Source organism: Mucor mucedo (assembly GCF_025094135.1).
Source record: "Mucor mucedo strain NRRL 3635 chromosome Unknown EV154scaffold_13, whole genome shotgun sequence".
NCBI lineage: Eukaryota > Fungi > Mucoromycota > Mucoromycetes > Mucorales > Mucoraceae > Mucor > Mucor mucedo.
Window position 1 is genome coordinate 261,517 of NW_026252297.1, and position 22,162 is coordinate 283,678.

At 36.9% G+C, this 22,162-nt stretch overlaps 11 protein-coding genes across 11 annotated transcripts; 6 read left to right on the plus strand and 5 right to left on the minus strand.

Annotated features, from left to right (window-relative positions):
- Positions 1-458: 458 nt before the first annotated feature.
- Positions 459-845, minus strand: EV154DRAFT_496753 (uncharacterized protein; the record flags this gene model as incomplete). The annotated part of the gene is made up of 1 exon (XM_051600189.1): positions 459-845. A coding segment is annotated over exon 1 (248 nt), but the record flags the coding sequence as incomplete, so codon positions are not given.
- Positions 846-4,766: 3,921 nt separating this feature from the next.
- EV154DRAFT_496758 (uncharacterized protein) lies at positions 4,767-6,388 on the minus strand. The gene is made up of 2 exons (XM_051600190.1): positions 6,091-6,388; positions 4,767-6,023 (listed from the first exon to the last, which is right to left on the minus strand). The coding sequence occupies exons 1-2, from the start codon at positions 6,290-6,292 to the stop codon at positions 4,873-4,875; spliced, it is 1,353 nt and encodes a 450-aa protein (XP_051461450.1). The 5' UTR covers positions 6,293-6,388; the 3' UTR covers positions 4,767-4,872.
- Positions 6,389-6,946: 558 nt separating this feature from the next.
- Positions 6,947-8,751, minus strand: EV154DRAFT_496761 (cytochrome P450). The gene is made up of 4 exons (XM_051600191.1): positions 8,386-8,751; positions 8,267-8,329; positions 7,547-8,188; positions 6,947-7,486 (listed from the first exon to the last, which is right to left on the minus strand). Exons 1-4 carry the CDS (start codon positions 8,714-8,716, stop codon positions 6,984-6,986), a joined length of 1,539 nt encoding a protein of 512 aa, XP_051461451.1. The 5' UTR covers positions 8,717-8,751; the 3' UTR covers positions 6,947-6,983.
- On the plus strand, positions 8,708-10,043 carry EV154DRAFT_496762 (Alpha/beta knot methyltransferase). Its single transcript, XM_051600192.1, has one exon. It carries the CDS (start codon positions 9,039-9,041, stop codon positions 9,981-9,983), a length of 945 nt encoding a protein of 314 aa, XP_051461452.1. The 5' UTR covers positions 8,708-9,038; the 3' UTR covers positions 9,984-10,043.
- Positions 10,044-10,051: 8 nt separating this feature from the next.
- EV154DRAFT_458485 (uncharacterized protein) lies at positions 10,052-11,346 on the plus strand. Its single transcript, XM_051597448.1, has 5 exons — positions 10,052-10,392; positions 10,454-10,489; positions 10,543-10,746; positions 10,842-11,232; positions 11,295-11,346. Exons 1-4 carry the CDS (start codon positions 10,177-10,179, stop codon positions 11,028-11,030), a joined length of 645 nt encoding a protein of 214 aa, XP_051461453.1. The 5' UTR covers positions 10,052-10,176; the 3' UTR covers positions 11,031-11,232; positions 11,295-11,346.
- Positions 11,347-13,799: 2,453 nt separating this feature from the next.
- Positions 13,800-14,763, plus strand: EV154DRAFT_50079 (uncharacterized protein). The gene is made up of 4 exons (XM_051600629.1): positions 13,800-13,959; positions 14,015-14,108; positions 14,177-14,634; positions 14,697-14,763. Exons 1-3 carry the CDS (start codon positions 13,882-13,884, stop codon positions 14,470-14,472), a joined length of 468 nt encoding a protein of 155 aa, XP_051461454.1. The 5' UTR covers positions 13,800-13,881; the 3' UTR covers positions 14,473-14,634; positions 14,697-14,763.
- A 759-nt stretch (positions 14,764-15,522) lies between these two features.
- On the plus strand, positions 15,523-17,267 carry EV154DRAFT_414135 (P-loop containing nucleoside triphosphate hydrolase protein; the record flags this gene model as incomplete). The annotated part of the gene is made up of 2 exons (XM_051595596.1): positions 15,523-16,872; positions 16,932-17,267. The coding sequence occupies 2 exons, from the start codon at positions 15,523-15,525 to the stop codon at positions 17,265-17,267; spliced, it is 1,686 nt and encodes a 561-aa protein (XP_051461455.1).
- A 126-nt stretch (positions 17,268-17,393) lies between these two features.
- On the plus strand, positions 17,394-18,710 carry EV154DRAFT_477815 (uncharacterized protein; the record flags this gene model as incomplete). Its single annotated transcript, XM_051598138.1, has 5 exons — positions 17,394-17,895; positions 17,963-18,132; positions 18,190-18,375; positions 18,458-18,600; positions 18,662-18,710. The coding sequence occupies 5 exons, from the start codon at positions 17,394-17,396 to the stop codon at positions 18,708-18,710; spliced, it is 1,050 nt and encodes a 349-aa protein (XP_051461456.1).
- A 117-nt stretch (positions 18,711-18,827) lies between these two features.
- Positions 18,828-19,091, minus strand: EV154DRAFT_414145 (uncharacterized protein; the record flags this gene model as incomplete). The annotated part of the gene is made up of 2 exons (XM_051595597.1): positions 18,828-18,884; positions 18,954-19,091. The coding sequence occupies 2 exons, from the start codon at positions 19,089-19,091 to the stop codon at positions 18,828-18,830; spliced, it is 195 nt and encodes a 64-aa protein (XP_051461457.1).
- A 567-nt stretch (positions 19,092-19,658) lies between these two features.
- EV154DRAFT_50054 (50S ribosomal protein L32) lies at positions 19,659-20,410 on the plus strand. Its single transcript, XM_051600601.1, has 2 exons — positions 19,659-19,800; positions 19,876-20,410. The coding sequence occupies exons 1-2, from the start codon at positions 19,711-19,713 to the stop codon at positions 20,179-20,181; spliced, it is 396 nt and encodes a 131-aa protein (XP_051461458.1). The 5' UTR covers positions 19,659-19,710; the 3' UTR covers positions 20,182-20,410.
- EV154DRAFT_496776 (cyclophilin) lies at positions 20,222-21,179 on the minus strand. The gene is made up of 2 exons (XM_051600193.1): positions 20,716-21,179; positions 20,222-20,642 (listed from the first exon to the last, which is right to left on the minus strand). Exons 1-2 carry the CDS (start codon positions 21,134-21,136, stop codon positions 20,338-20,340), a joined length of 726 nt encoding a protein of 241 aa, XP_051461459.1. The 5' UTR covers positions 21,137-21,179; the 3' UTR covers positions 20,222-20,337.
- Positions 21,180-22,162: the final 983 nt, after the last annotated feature.

Genomic DNA, 22,162 nt, shown 5'->3' on the forward strand with positions numbered 1-22,162 from the left:
AGCTATAAGTATTATTGACCTTATATAGTTCGAATCCTAAATGACTAAGATAATCTATACATATGCCATTCGATTATATAGTGTGTTTGGTGTTTATATATGCTTATTATCGGAGCCTTGGAAGAAAGACTTAACCGCGAGGTTTATAAATAGTGGGTAGCCTTCTTTCTCAGACATTAATGCCTTGTTTGAGTGGGGACTCATGGCTTAAATCATACCCCTAGAATACACTTTAATATCGTTGTGCAAATACTATTGAGCACAGATTTAAGGAAATAGGCAGCAACTATACTATATAAATCTATTTGCTCTAATTTGCACTTATTGTATACATGAGAGCCTAGTAAGCGTCAGGGAATATAAAGACGTAAAAAATGGTTTTTGTAATGAAATGAGCAATTGAAAATAACAGAAAATATTGCGATAATCTAGTAAAATAAAGTTATTAACAAGAATGAGTCCGTTTTATTACTAAATTAGATAACGTATTAAAAAGTATTAGCATTACACTAAAACTGTGATATCCTATCACAATGTCATTTAGTGAAATTGTAAGGAGTTTGTTTTAGATAATCGGATTTTTCTGCTAGTCATCCTTAGAAGGATTTGATTTACGGCTACCCATTCTAGCATTACTGAAACCACCACCAATAGGATTACCCCTAGAATCAACAATACCACCAGCAAGAGGACCAACAAGAGGACCAACAAGAGGCACGGTAGACAAGATAGTATTGTTTTCAGCATCTCTTTTTTGACCATCAAAAGTAACACGGGCATCAGCGCCAAAGAAAGTCAATAAAATGACAAGGGTAAGCAAGATTGTGAAATTATGCATCTTTGAAGTTTTGAGAATGTTTTGTTGTAAAAAAAATTAAGTGAAAATTGTATCTTTTTATAGCAAAATGTCAATGCTTGGTGTGTTATGATCATCAAAAAAAGTTGCTGCCGATCACAAAGAGAAATAAGCCTAAGTAAAATAACATGTTTATTAACCCCTATCGTCGGTTAAGCTTTGTCGAAAAAAACATAGTTTACATTTTTGCAGTAGTTCCTCTCATCAAATGATTCCATGATAATGGCTACAATGGGTAACTACTGGAAATAGTTAATCAAACAGCATTTGTGTATCGGGAGGTTTCATAAATACATCATTTAAAATTGGTTTATTGATGGAAACAGACGCACAAAAGCTGGGAACAAGAGTATTCAACTCATATCACCAAAAAAATTAAAAAAAAACACCCAAGAAAGAAAAAGTCGTTAAAAAAGGAACCACAACTTATCATAATGTAAAGTTCATGGAATTATTAATAATAAAAAACGCCCCATAGGGACTTTAAAAAATTATTCTTTAGCGCGATGGATAATTGCAGAATCCATCACTCTGTATTTGTTGTTGTAGCCAGCAACAGAGAATATAAACCTTAAGTAATCTCCCCCTACTTTCCTTTCCATATCCTATTGAAGAACGCCGGTCAAACACTCAGGGCAGTATCAAGTGAGGAACCCACTTAATAAAGCAGATTAACTCAGATATCTCGCTTTCTTGCAGCTTGGAAATCAGTTAATGTATAGAATCTTCAAAATCGGTTACCGCATTCCGAGACATTCTGGGATAGGTGCATTGGCAATAAACAAGTACTAAAGTAAATATATTAGCACTGCATGTCATTTTTTGTTATCTCACAAAAAAAAAAAAAAGATGTCTCATATATATCTACAAGCCATATCAAAAAAAAAAAAAAAAAAAAAAAAAAGAAATCAACCGTACTAATTAAGACTAAAATTCTGTAAGAGGGTGCAATATCCTGTTCTTACAGGCTTTACATGACCTATAAATTTGTGTCATGCTGTGTATAGTTAGCGAGTAGTTCTAAAGTAGGGCGATTACAAAGAGGGGTAAATTTTCAAACCCTAAATTTTAAATACCTGATTTAAAAGACATTTATATGCGTAAAGGCTTAGTGATTGCACTAGAGAATTATAGGTACATTATATGATGGCATTGATTTCTAACTGAATAATTTTCAAAATAGACAACCTTGACAATAAAAGATTGTAATAGAGGGTCATAATTTATGTTTAGCTTGGCATTTAACAGGTCATTATTATCTAACCTTTTACCATACTTAATTTATTCCTCAATAGAAAAAGAAAGAAAAAAAGAGCAAAGAAAAAAGATGTGTAAGCAAGAGTCGATTCATGTCAAGACGATATTATGAAGAATTCAGTAATCTATAATATCTCTTAAGCTTTATTCATCTGAAAATAGCTTTTTACCAGTCTAATGCTGAACTTGGAAATTATTATCGGTATAATACAAAAGAGCATCTCGCAGCTTCAAATATAAGGTATGCGAAGACTATTCTGAAAAGAAGGACACGACAAAAGCTTTTATATTCATTCATTGCTCCCTTGACAGTGCACTTGCAGTCTATTAGATCGAATTAAACACTCTACACAACTCAGAGATTTTGTCATTACTTGACTCTACGAATCCCCTGTTTTTTCTAATCACACACCATGTAGCTTTTCGTGGGTAATGAATAAGAAAGGGATGGGTGGTAACTTCAAATAACTGTTTACAGACAGTTTTAACTATGTGTTGGGCAGGCTTTTTTTTTTTTTAATTATGGCTCATGTTATTTTAAACGGTGAAGCCCAAGAGGTAGAATGAAAGACCCTAATACAGAAGGCGCTCCAAACTGTAGACTGTGCGCGCGCGCCACTTGCCTTATTGAGAATCCGAGTTTTAAAAAAAAAGGCATTCTCTACTTCATATGTGTGTTTTCTCTTCATTTAACTGTCTACTTTTCTTTGCCCACACATATTATCATAGTATTGTAGTGATACTGTTTAGGTTCAGCCAATTTACACTGCAAACAATGATATCAAGATGATACGAGAACGTTCTTAAAAATTGCAGTCACTTGTTTTTTTCTGAAAGTCCCAAAATTTTTATGTGTAACTGATAAATTCGACCCACTCAAAAAAAAAGGTATAAAAAGGGCCTATTTTTTCCACTCGACGAGTTCCTTTCTTTTTTTTTTCTCTTAACAAAAAAATGTCTTCTGATATGCGATTTCTTTGGGGTTGCTCTCGTTGATCCTTCGGGGGAAGCGGTATAACCATTGATTTCAAGTATCGGTCGTCCTATTGGATATGGATTTCCATCTTGCGGAAGGGTGGTCACCATTTTTTTCCAGGCACGTAGTGGCGAAAGCTGGCTTGGTTTTTAAATATTAATGAAAATGAAAAATACATATAATTTTTTTTTGACCAATTAAAATTATTTTACGCTTGTTCATGCAAGATACATCTTTTTACTATTGTGTAACACGACTTCGACTCTTGGGCTCATGCTTTGCAGTAATGAGCTCTTTTTTTTTTTTTTTTTTTTTTTTTTTTTTTTTTTTTTTGATTGGCTGGAAGACTAAAAATCTATCCATCGAGAAATTACAAAAAGTGTTTTTTTACTTTGCTCAATTTAAACACTTAAAAAGCAAAGACCCAACTAAAGCAGGCGATAAACATCGTTTAGCCATCGTCTTCGAGTAACCAAAAATTGGAACAACTAACTTAAACTTTTGAGCTTTGGTAAGTCCATTTGAGGTAAATCTTGGCATTGGTACAGATTAATAATGAGATCATCCTTAAGGATGATCAATTGTTTTTATTTGTACCCTGAAAGCAAGGCGTGATGCAAAAAGAATCGCATAAGTGTATGTATCATGGGTAAATGATAGATTCAGCCTCGAGCGGTGTAAAATAAAAAATAGAGGAGGAATACGGGCAGAATAGAGTTTGTGTCAACATGTATTTTTTATAGACTTTTTATTTTGACGTGTTCGTAAATGTCTGTTTGAATTTAAGCAACTGCTATAGCTGACTCCCAAATAGAACCATGACATTGTACACTGCTGTATTATAGGGCATAGCAATTTTCTTATATTTTTTGTAAGGGACAGCTAAAGCAGAAAACAATGGCAATACTTCTGATACGGTTATGCGCCTTGGCCCGACTTTTTAGAAGAAGAAAAGCACAAGACAAAAAGTATTTAGAGTCGAGTCTTATGAATACTTTCCATAGGCTGTATCATTAGGCCCGCTTTCAATCATTACATCATAAACAGGGAGAGTGTACTGTAACTTTGTAGGATACATCATTTGTTTAACACCACCATCCGCGTTTATTTTTCCCCTTGGCTTATTACTTTACCTTGAATAAACTTGATTTATTTTGATCCATATTTAACTGTACTAACACCTTTCATAGCACATATTATAAAATACACCATGTAACTCCAATAATTAATCTGTGGGTTTTGTGTATGGTGAGTATAGCTGTTATTATTTTTTAAGAAAAAACCCACTTTTCATACGTAAAGCTGGTTCCTTTATAGCCCAGTTCTCTCCGCGCGCGGAGCACATGTATTTTTTAATTGGGTGGTAGTGGGCCCACATTTTGTCACTTTTCTTCTCCGGCAATGAAAACCACTATTGGACTACTGCAGTGTATACCAAGACATGTAAAAGTCAGTCTGGTATGAGGGTACTGTTTTGCACTAACCCATCAACAAGCTAAAAATCAATTTATTTTTCTTCTTCTGCATGGATTCAAGAAAAGGGGAATAGCTCTTTGAAAAAAAAAATATGGTAAGACAAGCTAAAAGATGGTGCCATGTAGGCACACACACACATGTTACCTAAATTATTAGGCCTGGGAAATGCACAGTAATCCGTGCCACCTCAAAAATTTATAGTTTTTTCTTTTTACGTAATCTAGATGCTAGTTTTTTTATTTTAAGAAATGTATTTACAATGTAGGTGTCTAATGATGCAATGAGTGAATGGAGGGGGAGGGATGGATTAATACCAATTTTTTGCTCCGATGGAGTCATATGAAGGAGGAGGTGTCACCATATCTTCAAAGGATTGATCTTCTGTAGGACTTGGCGGTGGACTAGGACGATGGACTTCATCTCGAATTTTCATCCAATCATTCTTACTGCAATTTCTTTTCTTTTTGTACTCCAAGTAACAAGGGCAGGCAAAGAAACCAGTAGGATGACCCGAATCCTGGTCCTTTTCGTCAATAATTGGGTCGTGTAAAACAGCTGCTTCGTAAGTGGGTAATGCATTATAGTCCTCTTTCAATCTGCAGTCTAGAATCGTGATGGGTGTTTCTAAACGGATATGAGTTCTAGAAGATGCATCACCGTCCTTGGGTGAAGTAAGTTCGATATGAATCTTAAGACTATGGCTGATATCGATTTCTGAAAAGGTGGAGGTATGGTTCAAGTGCACACAATTAGGTAAAGTGAAATTAAGTCGATGTTGAAAGGGACCCATATCGAGAGGGATATGAGCATTTTTCACGCCCAAAGCACGTCTCATCTCCTTCAATGAGAATTGGGTCACTAACCCATGTGTAGATGTAAGAGCCGGATCAACTAAACTGGTGACGGAAGATAGTGTAACCTTGAAACCGTGCAATTCAATCCGACGGGCCTGGAACTCTGGTAACCGGTAAGCTCTTTTCTCCGTCAAGACCACAGAAATGGATTCGATGAAAACGTGTTTTACATTGGGCGAAAGGGAGAGCGAGATGGGGAACTGAGTGCCTGAAGATACATGGGATTTTTCAATGCAGATGGTGGCATCGCATATATCCAATCGTCGCTCTGACGTAATGGACGTGGTAGGGAGGGAATTCCCTGTCAATGCTGAATCAGACCAGTGAGGCGTACGAAGTAAAAGAATGTCTCGACGGGCACGTAAATTAGGTAATCCCATACCGACACGATGAATGGTTGCTTGAACATAGTAAAAAACTTTAGCCATTTCATCTTCAATCGTCTCAATAAGCTGATTTGACAAGAGAAATTGGAAAGGCCAGCGATGTAACCCAGGAGACAATACACCTTCATTCTTAGGACAATCAATAAATGTCTGTAAAATGACGTTTTGCTCATGAATTATCTTTTCATGATAGACTTTATTTCCCTTTGGTCCAATACCTGATTTGTTATTTTTTTGGCATTAGAATTTGAATGTTTTTATTGGCGAATTCATAGATAGTTTTACCTTCAGGCCACATCATGTAGGATTTACCAACAAATTTAATGACAACTTGAGATGCCAATACGGGACGAGTCAATACAACATTGACTTCTCCTTGAAGGACGTGCGTTGTCGGGTCATTGGAGCTACCTCGAAGGATGACAACGGGTTCGGCAAGATCAATTGAGAGCTGCTTTGCTCCTGTAAAGAAGGCAACCACTGGCATTTTATAGGATGTGAGTAGAGCGAATGATGAATGAAGAAGGTTGAGAAGAAGGAAGAAGAAGAAGAAAAAAAAACCTTTTTTAAAACCATCATCGGGTAAAATCAAAAAAAAGGCGGTATTTGTAACACGCATTTTTTTTTGCCTGTCAATTTTGACTGGGCCCGAAAAAGCGGGAATAGATGAATGTGTTCGCAAATCAGAGCAGATTTTTCTCTCAGTCTTTAAAAATAGAATTCTTAGCATTTATTAAACATGCCAAAAAGGTTGAACGAAATTTCAAGTTTGATTTTCATTCAAAATTTGATAAGAAATTGGGGTTGAAAACACTGCTATCATTTTCTAGTCGTTACAACCAATCGTTTGCTATGGCGAATTGATAGTCTATCTTGCATCTTACCGGATTTAGGAAAATCATTTAATTGTGATATTTTACCCACAGGTGATCCCAAAACCATGGCACAAAACACTCCTCGTGGCTTAGTCACAGTAACTTTTTCTTTTCCCCCCTTACGAAGAGGGTCCACGTTTTGGAAGATCACAAACATTGTACTGCAACCTTATTCTATTTTCGTTCATGGCAGGGTCTTATTTTCCCATGCTTTCAACATGTGTAGCCTATACTTAATAAATGGCATAAAATAAACAATGAAAATATTCAGTGGTAAAAAATAAGTTATTTTATTATATTATGTTAAAAAAAAGTCTGCACATTCTCATGTCTTGGGACAATACGGACTTTATAGTGACAGGGAGTCCAAGTGGGTGCACGAATATCTCTGGGAGTATCCACATCCACTAAATCATCAGACACTCTTTCAATCTTGAAACAAGCCATCAGCATGGAAACAGCCATAAACAGACTTCTTTCCGCAAGATGAATGCCCACACAAACTCGACGACCGGTAGAGAAGCTCAAATGGGGACGGTCTTCTACGGACTGGCTGAATGTTTGCTTATTCCTTGAGGCCTCGACATAATCCATATGACGCTCAGGTTTAAACACATGAGGCTCGGGGAAGCGAAGCGGGTCACTATGGACAGCATAGAGGTTCATCACGATGATAGTATCTTTTGGAATGAACCAGCCCTTATAGACATCATCTTTACTAGTCGAATGAGGAATTGCAATAGGAGCGGGTGGGCGCATACGAAGTGTCTCGAGAATAAGGCATTGAATATAAGGTAATCTCGATTCTATAGGTAATAAAAAAAAAAGAGTTAGTTTTAAAATACGACTGTTTGTATTATATTTACCATCTTCTGAGCCAGGTAATCTGTCTAAACCGACGGAATCTTCTATTTCCTCAAATGCCTTGTCTTGCATATCAGGATTATTTGCTAAAAAGGCAATTAACCATTCTATGGTGGATGTGGTTGTATCTGATCCAGCACCAACAAAAATAGAAATGAAGTTTATGATTTGAAGTTCTGTCAATTCATTCTGTTCAACAATATCCTTGACAAAGCAGTCTTGTACTTGATCCTTTCCTTGTAGCATCTTGGCTTGGAATTGTTGAAAGAGACCGCCATAGAATTCGATCGAATCATAGCGCACTTTCAAATATTTGTCCTTTTTCAGTGGCCACAATGTTTTGATGATCGGATAAAATTCTCGGATTTGATCGGACGGGCCCATCGTGCTGGCTGCACGTTCCGTGATCGTGAAGGCTTTATGCAGACTGGCATCTCCCGGTTCAAAATTACACATATCACCATATGCGATTGCCAGGATACTCGTCATGGTATAATGCTCAATAAATTGAGAGAGACTAGAGCCTTGTGTCACATTGTGTTTTTCTTGGGAAAGTTGGTACAGATGTGATAAAAAGACAGTACGACGGTCATTCAGGATCGGTTGGTATACATCAATTTTGCTCTTGACTAAACCACCATGTGCTAAAGTAAACTTATTAATGATTACCCCCAACTATTGTCTTAATAAAAATTGTGATCGGAACTAGCGTCCCCACTTACCGATACGGCGTAACTTGCGCCAACTGGCACCGTACGGAAAGAAAGCAAACCCACCACCTTCATCTATTTTAGAAAGTGTAAGTTTGATCATGAGATGAGTACAAATGCAATTAACTTACCGCCTTGCATGAAATCATGAACTAGTGTATCAGGCAATTTTCTAGAGGAATAAATGGTTCCACGCTCAACAATCAAGTCCTTGATGGTGTCAATTGAATTTAATACGATCCATCTTTGTGTGCCAAAATAACACGTAAAGATGGGACCCACTTGCTGACTCCATTGATGAAACATTTGATGGACAGGAACAGGTTTCATCACTTGGGCCAAATGACCGATGATAGGTAGATAACCAGGCGCGCGCGGAGGAAGTGTATCTTGCTCCTTCTTACTCTTCCAATACAGATAGATACTGGCTGAGATACATAGAGTAGTGATATATTCAATCATTTGTACAAGAGAAAGAAATAGAAGAAAAAAAAAAATAATAGATAACCTATTTTTTTTTTTTATGCATTTAAAACTTTTATTAACTGTTTGCTTTTGTTCGCTTAATATAGTAATATATGACCCTACGTACAACAAAAGAGATCACACAGAGATCACACAGAGTTCACACCAGCGAGTTCTAACAATTTCATTGTTCACTGAATAGAAACCAAAACCAGTCCCGTAACGTCTGTATTTTAAATGCGTGGCTTGTCAAATTTAGAGTCCAAAGCATTTCTGAACAAAAAGGGTCAACAAGGGGGCGGTCGCAATACTTCCAGACATGTCGTTACCTGCTTTCCAATACCAGTTACCACGCAATTTCAAACGGTTGATTAATCAACAAAACCAAGTGGCTAAGCATTTAATTGCGTTGAGAGAAAAGAAGAAGTATCGCACTGACCAACAATGTGTGTTAGTGCAAGGCGTGAAGACGATCAAGGAATTACGAGACAAGGGTATTGAGTTTAAGTCTATTGGAGTTACAGCAGTAAAGTCGCCAAGAGTTGAAAATGATATCAAGTACCCTGCTTTAGAAGTATTGAAATACCCAGAACATTTTCCTGCCAAGGAATATTATGTCGCGGATATTGATTTAGCAAGAAGGATATTAGGTACAGCATCCAAACCAGGCAGCCATGAAATATTTGCAGAAGTTCCTATTCCGACTGGCATTGATGAAGAAGAGTTGAAATGCAAGGATAGGTTATTAGTGTTTGATAGAATCAGTGATCCTGGTAATTTAGGTACACTTGTAAGAACAGCCAACGCTTTAGGGTGGGATTCAGGATTAATTACGTCCGACTCGTGTGACATGTACAATGACAAAACTGTGAGAGCATCAAGAGCCTTATCCTTAACATGGAAACATAAGCAGGTTTCACAAGCAAAAGGACTTTCATTCTTGAAAGAAAATGGATTCACCCCCGTTGTTGCGGATATGTTACCAAAAAACCCACAAGAGAGTGATCTATGGTCACCGGAATTTGGCACTGATTATTTTAATAAAGCAAGACGGGGGACAGGTGTCTGCTTTTGGAATTTCCAAAATAAACCAAAAGAGTTACCCAAGAAAATTGCCTTAATCTTGAGCTCAGAACATGCTGGCGTGAAAGGTTTACAAGATGAATTAAGAGTATCGATTCCAATGAGTTCTGCAGTTGAATCTTTAAATGTGGCTAATGCTGGTGCTATTATAATGAATGAATTGAACAGATACATTGTCTAAAAATAGATTAGCCAATTATCTTTTCCAATTCTATAAATAAATAATTTTTTTTTTATATTCTGTTGCTATTTTTCTCTTTTTCTTTCCCCTTTTTATACATTTTTTTTTTTTATATATCTTATTCGTAAATATTATTTGTCAAAAAAAAAATATATATGTATTTATATAAAACTAATACATTGTGTATAGCAAAATGGGTCGTAAAAAGATTAGAATCCAGCCCATTACTGATGATCGTAATAGACAGGTCACATTTCTTAAAAGAAAATATGGTTTAATGAAGAAGGCTTATGAACTTAGCGTACTTTGTAACTGTGAAATTGCTCTCATCATTTTAAACAACTCGAATAATAAGCTTGTTCAGTATGCAAGTAACGATATTGATAAAGTATTAATGAGATATACTGAGGTTGGTATTGAAATATATAATTTTTTTTTATTGCTTACTCACATGTTGTGCTAAATTACAGTATGACGAACCTTATGAAAGCAAAAGTAACGACGATGTATGTAACCATAAACATTAAACAAATATTCGTACTAAAGAGAGTTATAATAGTTTACAAATGCTAGTGAAAAAGGCGACGATGATGTTTCACATGACTTGTCTGATCATGAAGATCAACAAGTTGTTCAGTCTCAACAGCAACAATATCAACCGAACCCTTTACCGATGACAGATTATGCGCAAGCTACTAATGATCAGACCAATATGGTCCAACGTCCAATGCCTGCCAACTATGAAATGTATCCAATGTATATGGTAAGCCTTCTTTAAATGATAGTCTAGTCTGTTATACTGATCATCATCATCATTATTCTCCTTTAGCCTAACCCTAACTACGGCCCACCGCCTCCACAACAACAGCAACATCATCAACAACAGCAACATCAACAACATCAACAACATCAACAACATCAACAACATCAACAACATCAACAACATCAACAACAACAACATCAACAACATCAACCAAGACCAATGCTTTACTCTCATACACCTCCTCCTCCACAGCAGACCGTAATGGGTCATCACAATTCAAATAACATGACTTATCCTTCACCTCCTCAACCAATGTATGTCCAACCAATGTCAAATAAAGACCATAATAGTATGCCACCTCCACCTCCACCTATATCTTCTCCTTCCTCTGAGTTCGATAACAACTCTAAAACTGACAAACGACCGAATCTTCGCGTCCACATACCTAACGAAAGCCCTGAACCCTCTAGTATACAGCCTCTTCAGGTAAGAAAAATATTTTTATCCTTTTATCCTTTTTTTTTTCCTAATCGAGATAAATATGATAGGCTCCTCAAACAAATAGAGCCGCAGCAACAGCAGCAGCAGCGGCGGCGGCAGCAGCACAAGCAGCAGCAGCAACAGGACCGCCTTCCGCCCTCCCCTCACAGTTTGCACAAAACCTTCCATCCCCATCTACATTTTATCCCGAATTTTATCAACAGAATGAGTTGCCTAGTCCATTAAATTTCTCAGCAACCCCTACGAATCCAGGTGCATTTCACTGGCCATCGAATGCGAGGGATTACAGGCCTTCCCCTCTAAGTATTCGACCTGATGGGTAAATAATAAAAGATAAGGGTCATGTTGACGACTTATTAACCTTTTTTTTAAAAAAACAGGCAACCCCCCTTGGATAATAAACGACATGCCCCACCTACAATATATGAAAATGCTCATGCAAAGAAAATAAAAATCGAAACATCGGCTGGTTAATATCCCCTCCCCCCATTCCTTTCATTTTTTTTATTAGAAGCATTCTCTCTCTTTTTTTTTTCACACATGTACTATATTATATCCTTTTTCTCTCCTTTATCTTGTGTAATGTCTCTGTTACTGAAATATTTCACACTCCATTTTAACAACTCAAAAAATAAATAAAAAAAAAAGATATATTGTATGATCAATATATCTTTATTACTTTATTTTTCTTGTGCTGAGCATGATTCGTGTTGTACAATGTAACAGGTAATTGACTTGGCAAACCAAGAAAAGATAAAATAAAGATGCTTCCCAGCCACACGTCAAACCGTGCAACGTGAAAAAAAAAGAGGTTTAAAAGTTAAAGTGGGGAGATAATTATATTAAAACCCATATTAATAACAGAGATGAATACATAAAGGTAATTTATCATTCTGTAGAACATTTGGTAAAATGCCCATTCTATCAAAAAAAAGTTCTATTTTAGTCCTTCTTAAAAATAGGCGTATCTAATATTACATATTAATTGAAAATACACTTTATTATTTGTGCCACATGTGCGTGTGTGTATGTGTATGTATGTATGTGTGTGTGTGTGTGTGTATGCCCACCTAGCGTTTGGAATTTGATCCATTTACTATTTTAAAATAGACCCGAAATTAAAAAATGAAACAAACTACGTATTGTGGCGATACTATTTTTTTTTAAACAGTTAGCCTGCGTAAGTTCTGAGTTCATGCCATCACTAAGATATTCGGTCGTCAAGGATATTTGTTGCCATCGTTTTGTGTTTTACTTGGTTTGAAATAGTTGTTCTAAAATAACAAATAACTGCATGTGATGAGTACCACAAATGTTTCGCTCCAAACTCCTAATCATCCGAGTGCATTTTCAATCTGCACAATCCCAGGTTTTTTTAAACACCTTTTTTTTTCGCATCTGTGACCCGCGGGTTCTTGAGACGGAGCTCAATAAAAGCTTAAAAACCTTTTGCCAGGACAGGGAATTTGCCCCTGTTGACATTCCAGATTTGTCGCGGTAATACAAACTATTATAACATTTTCTTTTCTAATAGCCTATCTTTTGAGGCCTTACTCCACTGGCCACACCTTTTTTTTATCTGTTTGGATATATAACCCCATTTCGCTTTTAATTACCGTAATATTGCATCAATGCCACGGGATCTTTTTTATTAAATTCATTTTTCTGTAAACATCAGACCGGAAAGGGGGTTGTAGACTTGACATGAGGAGACAGGGAGGAAGGAGCATGCACTACTAGTAAAACCTAACTGATAAAATATTTTATCGTTCATATCATAATTTTACCCAACAACAAAAAAGAAAAAAGCATGCAACTAAATGATTCGATAAACTATCATTTAATTAATGATGGTTGTACGCTCATCAAATGAGTGCAACGACACAATCCAACCATGGTGTCAGGGATCATTTATATCGATACATTTCCTCTCTGTCACTGCCCTGAAATCGAGCCAGCTATGATTATTATTATTATTTACTCGATATGTTATTAAATTGTCTTGTGCAAGATTTCAATCATACCCTATTTAACTCTTCCGAATAACCTTTCTCCTTACTTCTTCCCGTTGAAACAAAGGGGTGGAGGTCCTCTTGTCATCCATGCCCACTCTTATGTAAACAGGTATTTCAAATGATTCATTACTAGGCCGACAAGGGTGAAACTATACTAAAAAAGAATACGATTGCGATTGCCATATCATTAAAACTTCTGCAATATCCACCAGATCGAGTCTCGACCTTATTTATCATGACAGCCATTGCAAATAAAGCGGTTATTAAATATACAACTACAGGCTCTACAAGTTGAATGTAAACTGTAGATTACGCATAATATAAACACTGATCTACAAATTACGTAAACTAATCACTGTTCGGTCAGAAAGTTGGATTCTACTCAACCACGAGCACATACTGTATTATTGGTTTATATCCAATCAACGTGACGAATCAAGAGATATCCTCAACTGATGTAAAATGCCAAGACGTCTCTAACAAACAAGCATGAAAATGGTAGTAATAAAAGAAATAAACGTTCATTGTTCCTCAAGCGCTTCTTCAAAAAGCAGAAAAAATAAAATACTTTATTCACTCCCGTCCCCCTCTTTTTAAATTTTGGCTGTTAGACGACATTATGGCATATTTAGTTAGAATTAGTGGAACCGTCTTGTCTTCATTGTTATACGAATGTGCCAATGCAGAAGCTGACATTGTAATGCATTTATTTCTCTCCATCTTGGAAAATACTCATCTTTCTTCTTTCTTAGGAAGGCTTTTTCCTGGGTTCGTTATCTTTTCGAACCACATTAGCCTCTGACGATTCCACTGATCTCGCTTTTGAAAAGAGAGAAGACTTCATTCGTAAGTCAATCTTTTTTTTTTTTTAATTGTTCCCAGAGGACTCGCTTTCAAACAAACATAATTAATAGTGATACATGGATTTCAAATCTTGAGCGAAAAGCCCTATGATAGCCAAGGCAACATGATCAAACAAATCATCAAGTCACAACAAGCAGATATCTCGTCCTTGGTGGGCTATTTCAAGTTTAGAAGACAAAGCGAGGCCTGTCTCTCAGTTAGAGATCAGCTCTGGATGCAATCGTATTCAAAAAATATCCCCCATGGCTGTATAGCCATTCTTTCTTCCAATTTAAATACAATCAGTGATAAGTCCACACAGACTTACAGCTTTGCTTTTTGGGACATGAAGAATGCAGTCAAGTAAAAAGCACCTCCCCAAAAATCTCGTCAAAAATCACTCAAAACTAACTCTTTTTTTTTCTTGACGTAGTAAAATTCCTATTCAGATCACTAATATGACTGAAAGCACACTTGACTACAAAAATTTCATGTCAAATGCACCCTACAAACCATTAGCGACATCCAGGTACGATTTTTTTTTTTTTTTTTTGTAATTCTCTTTTTTTACTCAAACAAATAAATATTCAGCAACCAAATATTACCACAAACAATATCACCTCAAGATATTATAGATCAATACGATACAATGTACGAGGAATCCATCAAAGCATTAAAACTGTCAGCGGATAAGGTGATGGAAAAAGAACGGGAGCTGGCTGCTTTGAAAAAACGACTTCAACGTTAAAGAACGAAGTGTCGGATTTATGCAAAATTATCGTAAGTGACTGCTATGTGACCGTCTCTTTTCTCGAGAAACCCTTTCCCGCCCCTCCCAAAATTTTTACGCATCTAATTTTTATATTTTGCCTTAATAAAAAAAGATATGAAGAGAGTAGTTAATTTCCAAGAACAAGATCCTTCCAATGAGGAATGGGAGTTTAAAGATACAAAAACCGAAAATAAAAAGAGAAAGAACGATCCTAAAGAAAAGTTTAATGCCAAAACAAAGCGATTAGATCATGACGAGTTTATAAAAAAGAAGGAAGAAATGTTGGCATTTAGAAAACAGTTACCCATTTATTCCGGTAAAAGAAACATTGCTCTCTTTTTTTTTCTCACTGCGTCAACTTTATTTACTAACGTTCTTGTCAATGTAGGCCGTGATGCTATTATACAAACCTTAGAGAATAACGACACTGTCATTGTAATGGGTGAAACCGGTAGTGGAAAAACAACTCGTAAAGTAGACAACTATCAATAGAAAATAGCAACCTATTAACTTGCATTTCGTATAGAAATTCCTCAGTTTTTGATCGAAGCTGGATTAGCATCCAAAGATTTAGGTGGTGTGGCAGTAACTCAGCCGAGAAGAGTGGCTGCTGTCAATTTAGCTAAACGTGTAGCTGAAGAAACGATGACAAGATTAGGCTCTAAAGTCGGTTATACAGTTCGTTTCGATGACACCTCCAGTCCTGCAACTGTCATCAAATACCTCACCGATGGTATGTTATTACGAGAGATATTATCCGACGAATTGTTACTTCGATACAAGGTGATTGTGCTTGATGAAGCACATGAACGTACTTTGAGAACAGACATGTTATTTGGTATGATCAAAAAAATCCAAAAAATTAGATTAGAACGACAAGGAGAGGATGGTATTTTACCTTTAAAGATTGTGATTATGAGTGCTACTTTGGACGCCGAGAAATTCAGTGAATTCTTCAACAATGCCAAAATTTTGTATGTATCAGGTCGTTTATACCCCGTAGACACCATGTTCACCATTGAACCTCAAGCCGATTATTTAGACGCTGCATTAGTATCCATCTTCCAGATCCATGTGAATAACCCCAAGGGTGATATCCTTGTATTTTTACCAGGTCAAGATGCTATCGAGAGTCTGACTGCCTTGGTCAATGAATATTCCGCTCAATTACGTCCCCAACAACAAAAACTATTAGCATGTCCACTCTTTGCCGCTTTACCCCCTTCACAACAACAAAAAGTATTTGACCCAGCTCCCGAAAACACGAGAAAGGTTATCTTATCCACCAATATTGCCGAAACCAGTATCACCATCCCCGGTATCAAATATGTCATTGATTGTGGGTTAGCAAAATTACGTGGGTTCAATCCAAAGATCGGTGTCGAATCCTTGTTATTACATCCGATCTCCAAGAGTTCGGCATGGCAGAGAACAGGTCGTGCAGGAAGAGAAGCAGCTGGTGTCTGTTATAGATTATATACCGAGGAAGCATTTAGAGAATTAGAAGATGATACCGTGCCTGAAATTAGAAGATGTAATTTGGCTGCTGCTGTGCTTTCATTAAAGGCTTCTGGGGTTGAGAATGTACTTGAATTTGATTATATGGATCGTCCTTCAAGAGCTTCACTTATACGTGCTTTGGAAGAATTATATGCCTTGGGCGCTATTGATGATAAGGGAGATCTTTCGGAATTGGGTAAACAAATGGCAGAGTTTCCTCTTGATCCTACTTATTCCAAGGTCCTTATTCAATCCAAGGAATACGGTTGTTCTTTAGAGGTGATTGCCATCATTTCCTTGTTATCGGTAGATTCGGTCTTTTTCACACCTTCTGATAAACGGGATCAGGCTACGGAAGCAAGAAAGAAGTTTATCCATCCTGATGGTGATCATTTAACTCTCTTGAACGTTTTGAAATCCTATTGGGAGGTCAAGGGAGATATTGAATGGTGTAAGGAAAACTTTATCAATAACAGAAATATCAAGATTGCAATGGTAAGCTTCTTTTTTTTTATGATTATTATATCAATGCATTGTACTTAATATTTATATAGGAAGTACGTGATCAATTGATCCGTTTCTGCGAGCGTATTGATATGGACCCAAAGAGCTCGTGCGGGGCTGATACAGACAATGTTTTGAAATGCTTCTTGACTGGGTTCTTTCAAAACACGGCTTTATTACAACCCGATGGATCTTACAAGAGTGTTGCTGGCAGCCAAAATGTCAAGATTCATCCTGGATCTGCCATGTTTGGTAAACGTGTGGAAGGTATTTTATATAACGAATTAGTGTTTACAACTAAGCATTATGTCCGTGGCGTTTCAGCTATTCAATCTGCTTGGTTACCTTTGGCGGCACCAAAGTACTTTAACAATGTGAAATCATAAAAAAAAAATCACTACCATATTTGGGTGTTTTATTTTTTTTTCAAAAAAAAAAATAATAATAAAAAAATAAATAAAAACCACACATATTCCCCTCTCTTTCTTTCTCTCCTTTGTGCACTTAAAAAGATGCAAAATAATCAAATTCCACCTCAACGTATGTTCCAACCGCAGGTGGCCTATCCTACTATGGCGAATATGGTACCATCAGCGAAGACACAAGGTGTATTTTCTACCTATTCTGCTCGACTGAAACACTCCAACGATAACGCTCTTTTACTTCCTGAATCGTATCTGACGAAAAAGACGCGTTTTACAGGAGATGAATCTGACGAAGAATTTAATGATATGATGGAGGAGTCCGATGAAGAAGACGAAGAGGAGGATGAGGAAAATGATAAACCAGCTGTCGAAAAGCCACCAAGACCGGTCTCACTACCCGCTGGTTCTGCTGTAGCACCACCACCTGTAATTGATTACCCTAAAAGGATTCGTAAGAAAAATCACTTGTTTTATTCGTTTTTGGATTTGATGCATATATCGGATATTGATGAAATTCTTGTCCCCATACGTTTGGACATTGATGTGGATTCAATCAAATTGCGAGATCGTTTCTTATGGAATATGAATGGTATTCAATGATGATACATTGCTCTATCTTTAATAGTAACCTTATTTTCTTTCTTTATTTTATAAAGAGCAATACCTGACCCCAGAAAAATTCGGTGAAATGCTGTGTGAAGACTTGGAGTTATCTCCCTATCGTTTCATTCAACCTATAGCTGAGTCTATCCGAGCCCAAGTTTTGGACTTCGAGAGCTTCACCCAAGTACAATTACCCGCAGGCCACACTCGTGTCGTTATCAATGTAAGAGTGGTCTTTTTAGATGTAAGAATATGAAACTAACCTAAATGGACAACGCAGCTTGATCTACAGATAGGCAAAGTAAATTACCGTGATCAATTTGAGTGGGAACTTCAAAACGAAAAAACCAATGCACCTGAAGTTTTTAGTCGACAATTGGCAGCTGAACTAGGTGTAGGCGGAGAATATGTAGCCATTATATCTCATGCTATTCGCGAACAACTTTTCAGACATAAAAGACAATTTGTAGAAGAGGCAAGATACAAATTACGTGATACACATATAAAAATAAAAAAATCTGACAGGAGCTTTTTTTTTTCATACACAGTTTTTGATCGATGGTGAAATTCGAGCTACACTAGATAGCGCATTTCGACCTGTGGAAGAAGCGAAACAATGGGTTCCTCGCATGGATATGCTGTCGAATGATGAACTAGAGAAATTGCTGATCTCTCAAGAACGAAACATCAGGTATATTTAATTTCCCTCGCCATCTTTTTCTTCTATTAACACACTATGTTTATGCTTGTAGACGTATGCGAAGAGAAACAAGATTCAAAAGGTCAACTCGTCGTGTCTAGATTTTCTCTCTTTCGCCATCAATATATGTCTGCCTCTGTTTATAAATATGGTCTAATAAAAGAAACCCTTGGAAATGTCATTTATTTAAATATGTAGAATCGATACGGTATTATAGTTTAGTGGTGTTCGTCATGGTGATCGTCTCCGTGGTGATCCCAAGGATGTCTCCAACCCTATAAATAAAACAAGTGTCAATTCTAATTACAATAATTAAAAAAAAAAGTTTTTTTTTTGTTGTTTACCAAAAGAACAGGGCCATCTTGTTTGGCACGATACATCATCCAAAACCACATAGTGGCACCTAAGGCCTTACCAACGAAACGGTGAGTGAAACCAGCAAAGTGGGGGGTGAATCCTAAACCTCCAGCATGACCAGCCATTGTTTTAATTTAATTTTTTTTTTGTGTAGAGTGGGGAGGTAAAAAAGAAAGTTAAAGAGGTGTTTTGTAGCTTCTTTTCGGAGTTGGGGTGCAATAGGGCGACAATGCTGGCCCCACACAGGGTGTGGAAAAAACAATAAAAAAAAACTTTCTACGTCATCAAAGAACATTATACCGGGCCGGACCTTTTTGTATTCCCGACGAGAAATCGCAGGTTGCTGTAAAATCGTATCCAAGTTATATGCAGAAGATCCTCCTCTTCCAGCATCACTAAGAAGGTAATGAAATCATATCATGTAAAAGGGACATCAATCCATCCATTCAACGACATATCATCATCATCACACTATTTTACGATCACTATTACATTTGCAAGTACATTCAGCCTTTTTGGATCTGAACATTTTTTTGGCTCATTTTTTTGTAACATGACCTTTTAAGTGTCAAAAAGTGAGGGTAACCACCCCCATTGAGTTACTTAATGCAGAGTGTAGAGAAAAGAGCAAGATCTACTTGATAGTGTCGAATGGAACCGGATTATGATGTCTACTTTTACCATAAAAAAAAAGCTTTTTGTTAACAACTTTTTTTCTTCTTTCTACTTCTATAGCTTTATAAAATGGTCACTCCTGCCGTAAAGCACACTATCGTGAAGAAGCGTACTGCTACCTTCAAGCGTCATCAATCTAACCGTTTCATGCGTGTTGGTGTAAGTAACGAGTCAAGCATGTGTCTAATGTACTTTCTTGTGAATTAACGCCTCTCTCTTTTTTTGTATGTATAGGAATCTTGGAGAAAGCCCAAGGGTATTGATTGTAACATGCGTAGACGTTTCAAGGGTCAAGCTCCTATGCCCAAGATCGGTTACGGTTCCGCCAAGAAGACCCGTAACATCTTGCCCAACGGTTTCCGTAAGTTCGTTGTCTCCAACGTCCGTGAACTTAACCTCTTGTTGATGCACAACCGTTCTTATGCTGCTGAGATTGCCCATAACGTCTCTTCCAAGAAGCGTGTTGCCATCCTCGAACGTGCTGCTCAACTTAACGTTAAGGTTACCAACGCTGCTGCTCGTCTTAGATCCCAGGAGTAAATTTTATGTTCATCATATTCTGATATTACATAAATCTTTTAAATACATTACTTTTATTTGTCTCGGGTAATTGACCTCTAAAGCTCTATTCGTCTTTTTTTTTATTATTATTATTTCGTGTATAAATGAGTGTGATATTGTGGTAAATGTGTGTAGTTACATTTCACCGCAATCGGTGACGGTAATGGTCTCTTGAGGATTTTCCTTGATTTCATTAACTTGATTGATCTGTTGTAACACATCCAAGCCTTCTACTACTTGACCAAAAATGACATATTTGCCATTAATTTTCTCGAATTGAGGGTGCTTATCACCGAGTGTCATGAAGAACTGAGAAGTGTTTGAGTTTTTCCCGGAATTTGCCATGGCCAACAACCCAGCCTTGTTAAACTTTTTTGCGAGGCCAGGTTTTTCATCATTAAACTTGCCATTGTAAATACTATCACCACCAGATCCATCACCTTTTTTTATGTAAAGTTTGTAAACTGTCTCTTATTCGTGCTACATTCCCCCCTCTCTTTAAAAAAACCATACCTCGAGTCACATCACCACCTTGCACCATAAAATCTTTTACAAGACGGAACATACGAGTGCCTTTAAAGAACAATGGTTTCTTGGAACTTTTACCCACTTTGCCTCCAACACAAAGTTGAACGAAATTTTCACATGTCTTGGGACATTCCTTCTCCATTAAGTCTATAACGACTTTGCCTCCTTTTAAGGGTAAAGGGGCCTCGATGATCCACTGCTCACTGGTGGCGGTGGGATCGCTTGAAAGAATGTCACGTAAAGTCTCTTTATCTTCTGATTCAAGCTCGTCTAAATTGTCGCTGGCGAAACCATAGGTTGATGACCATTGCTTGACCCAGGCTTTTGCCTTGTTGTATCGATTCAGTGCATCGGTGTAGGCTTCAATGTCACCGATCTTGATTTCTAAGAATACTTTGCGAGTCATTTTCTGTAATTAAAGGGGGATCGTGTAAAAAAAGAAAAAGAAAAAAAACGAGGCTCTGCCAGTAAAAACAAGATGTTTGGGTCCGACCTTCCATGTTTGGGAACTTATTGGTACTCCCGAGTTGATCGCAATGGAAAGCTGGCATAATTGTACACTCTTTTGGTTGAGTTCAGGCACAGTTTCAAATAAATAAAAAAGTAGGCGTTAGTATTGGGGATATTATGCTACTGCAATTGACTAACAATGATACATGTATGAATGCTATTTCACATGTATATTTCTGTACAATTGCTTTGATAGTGTGAGGGCAGCTCATCGTCTTTTTTGTGCTGGTTTTAACTAATTAACGTTTTTTATTTTTTTTAAAACAAAAAAAAGGCACTTTTCTATTGGCGTCAAAAAAGAAAGATATGCTGGGATATACAATACCCTATAACTCTGGTTATTGCTGACGATGATCTCTAATAGTATAGATTTCTAAAGAGAATTATTTTTCTTATTTGACAAAAACAATACAAACAGATTTATGTGAAATGTAGAACATTTTTAAAGTAATCATAAAATGCATGTGTGGTTTATTAAAGTACAAGAAGCCACCAACTTAATCTGTATCTTCATCTTCCTGCTTGTCATTATTATCATTTGAGGATACCATTGTAATTCGTTGGTCCAGCCTGGTGAACTTCTACGTGCTTTTTTCTTTTATCTTTTTTGATGTTGTTGGGTTCATCTTCCGTACAATGATCCTGATTTTGATGCATATCTTTTAGTTCATCAATCATTGTCTAATGCAATGAGCAAAACCTAATTTAATATCTCCCTTATTTCTGGTATATTTTACAGTGGGCTCCTACTATTTAAACATCTAATATAGATAAACCATTGATGATGATATCTATGGCTCCACTCCTCAGCTGCTTGATTGTTTTCGGGTATAACCAATCGGGACCTACGGCCATCTCGTCGTTACAAGTTTTTGTTCAGGACTTACAGCTTCTTGCTTGCCAAGATTACCACCCTAAAATA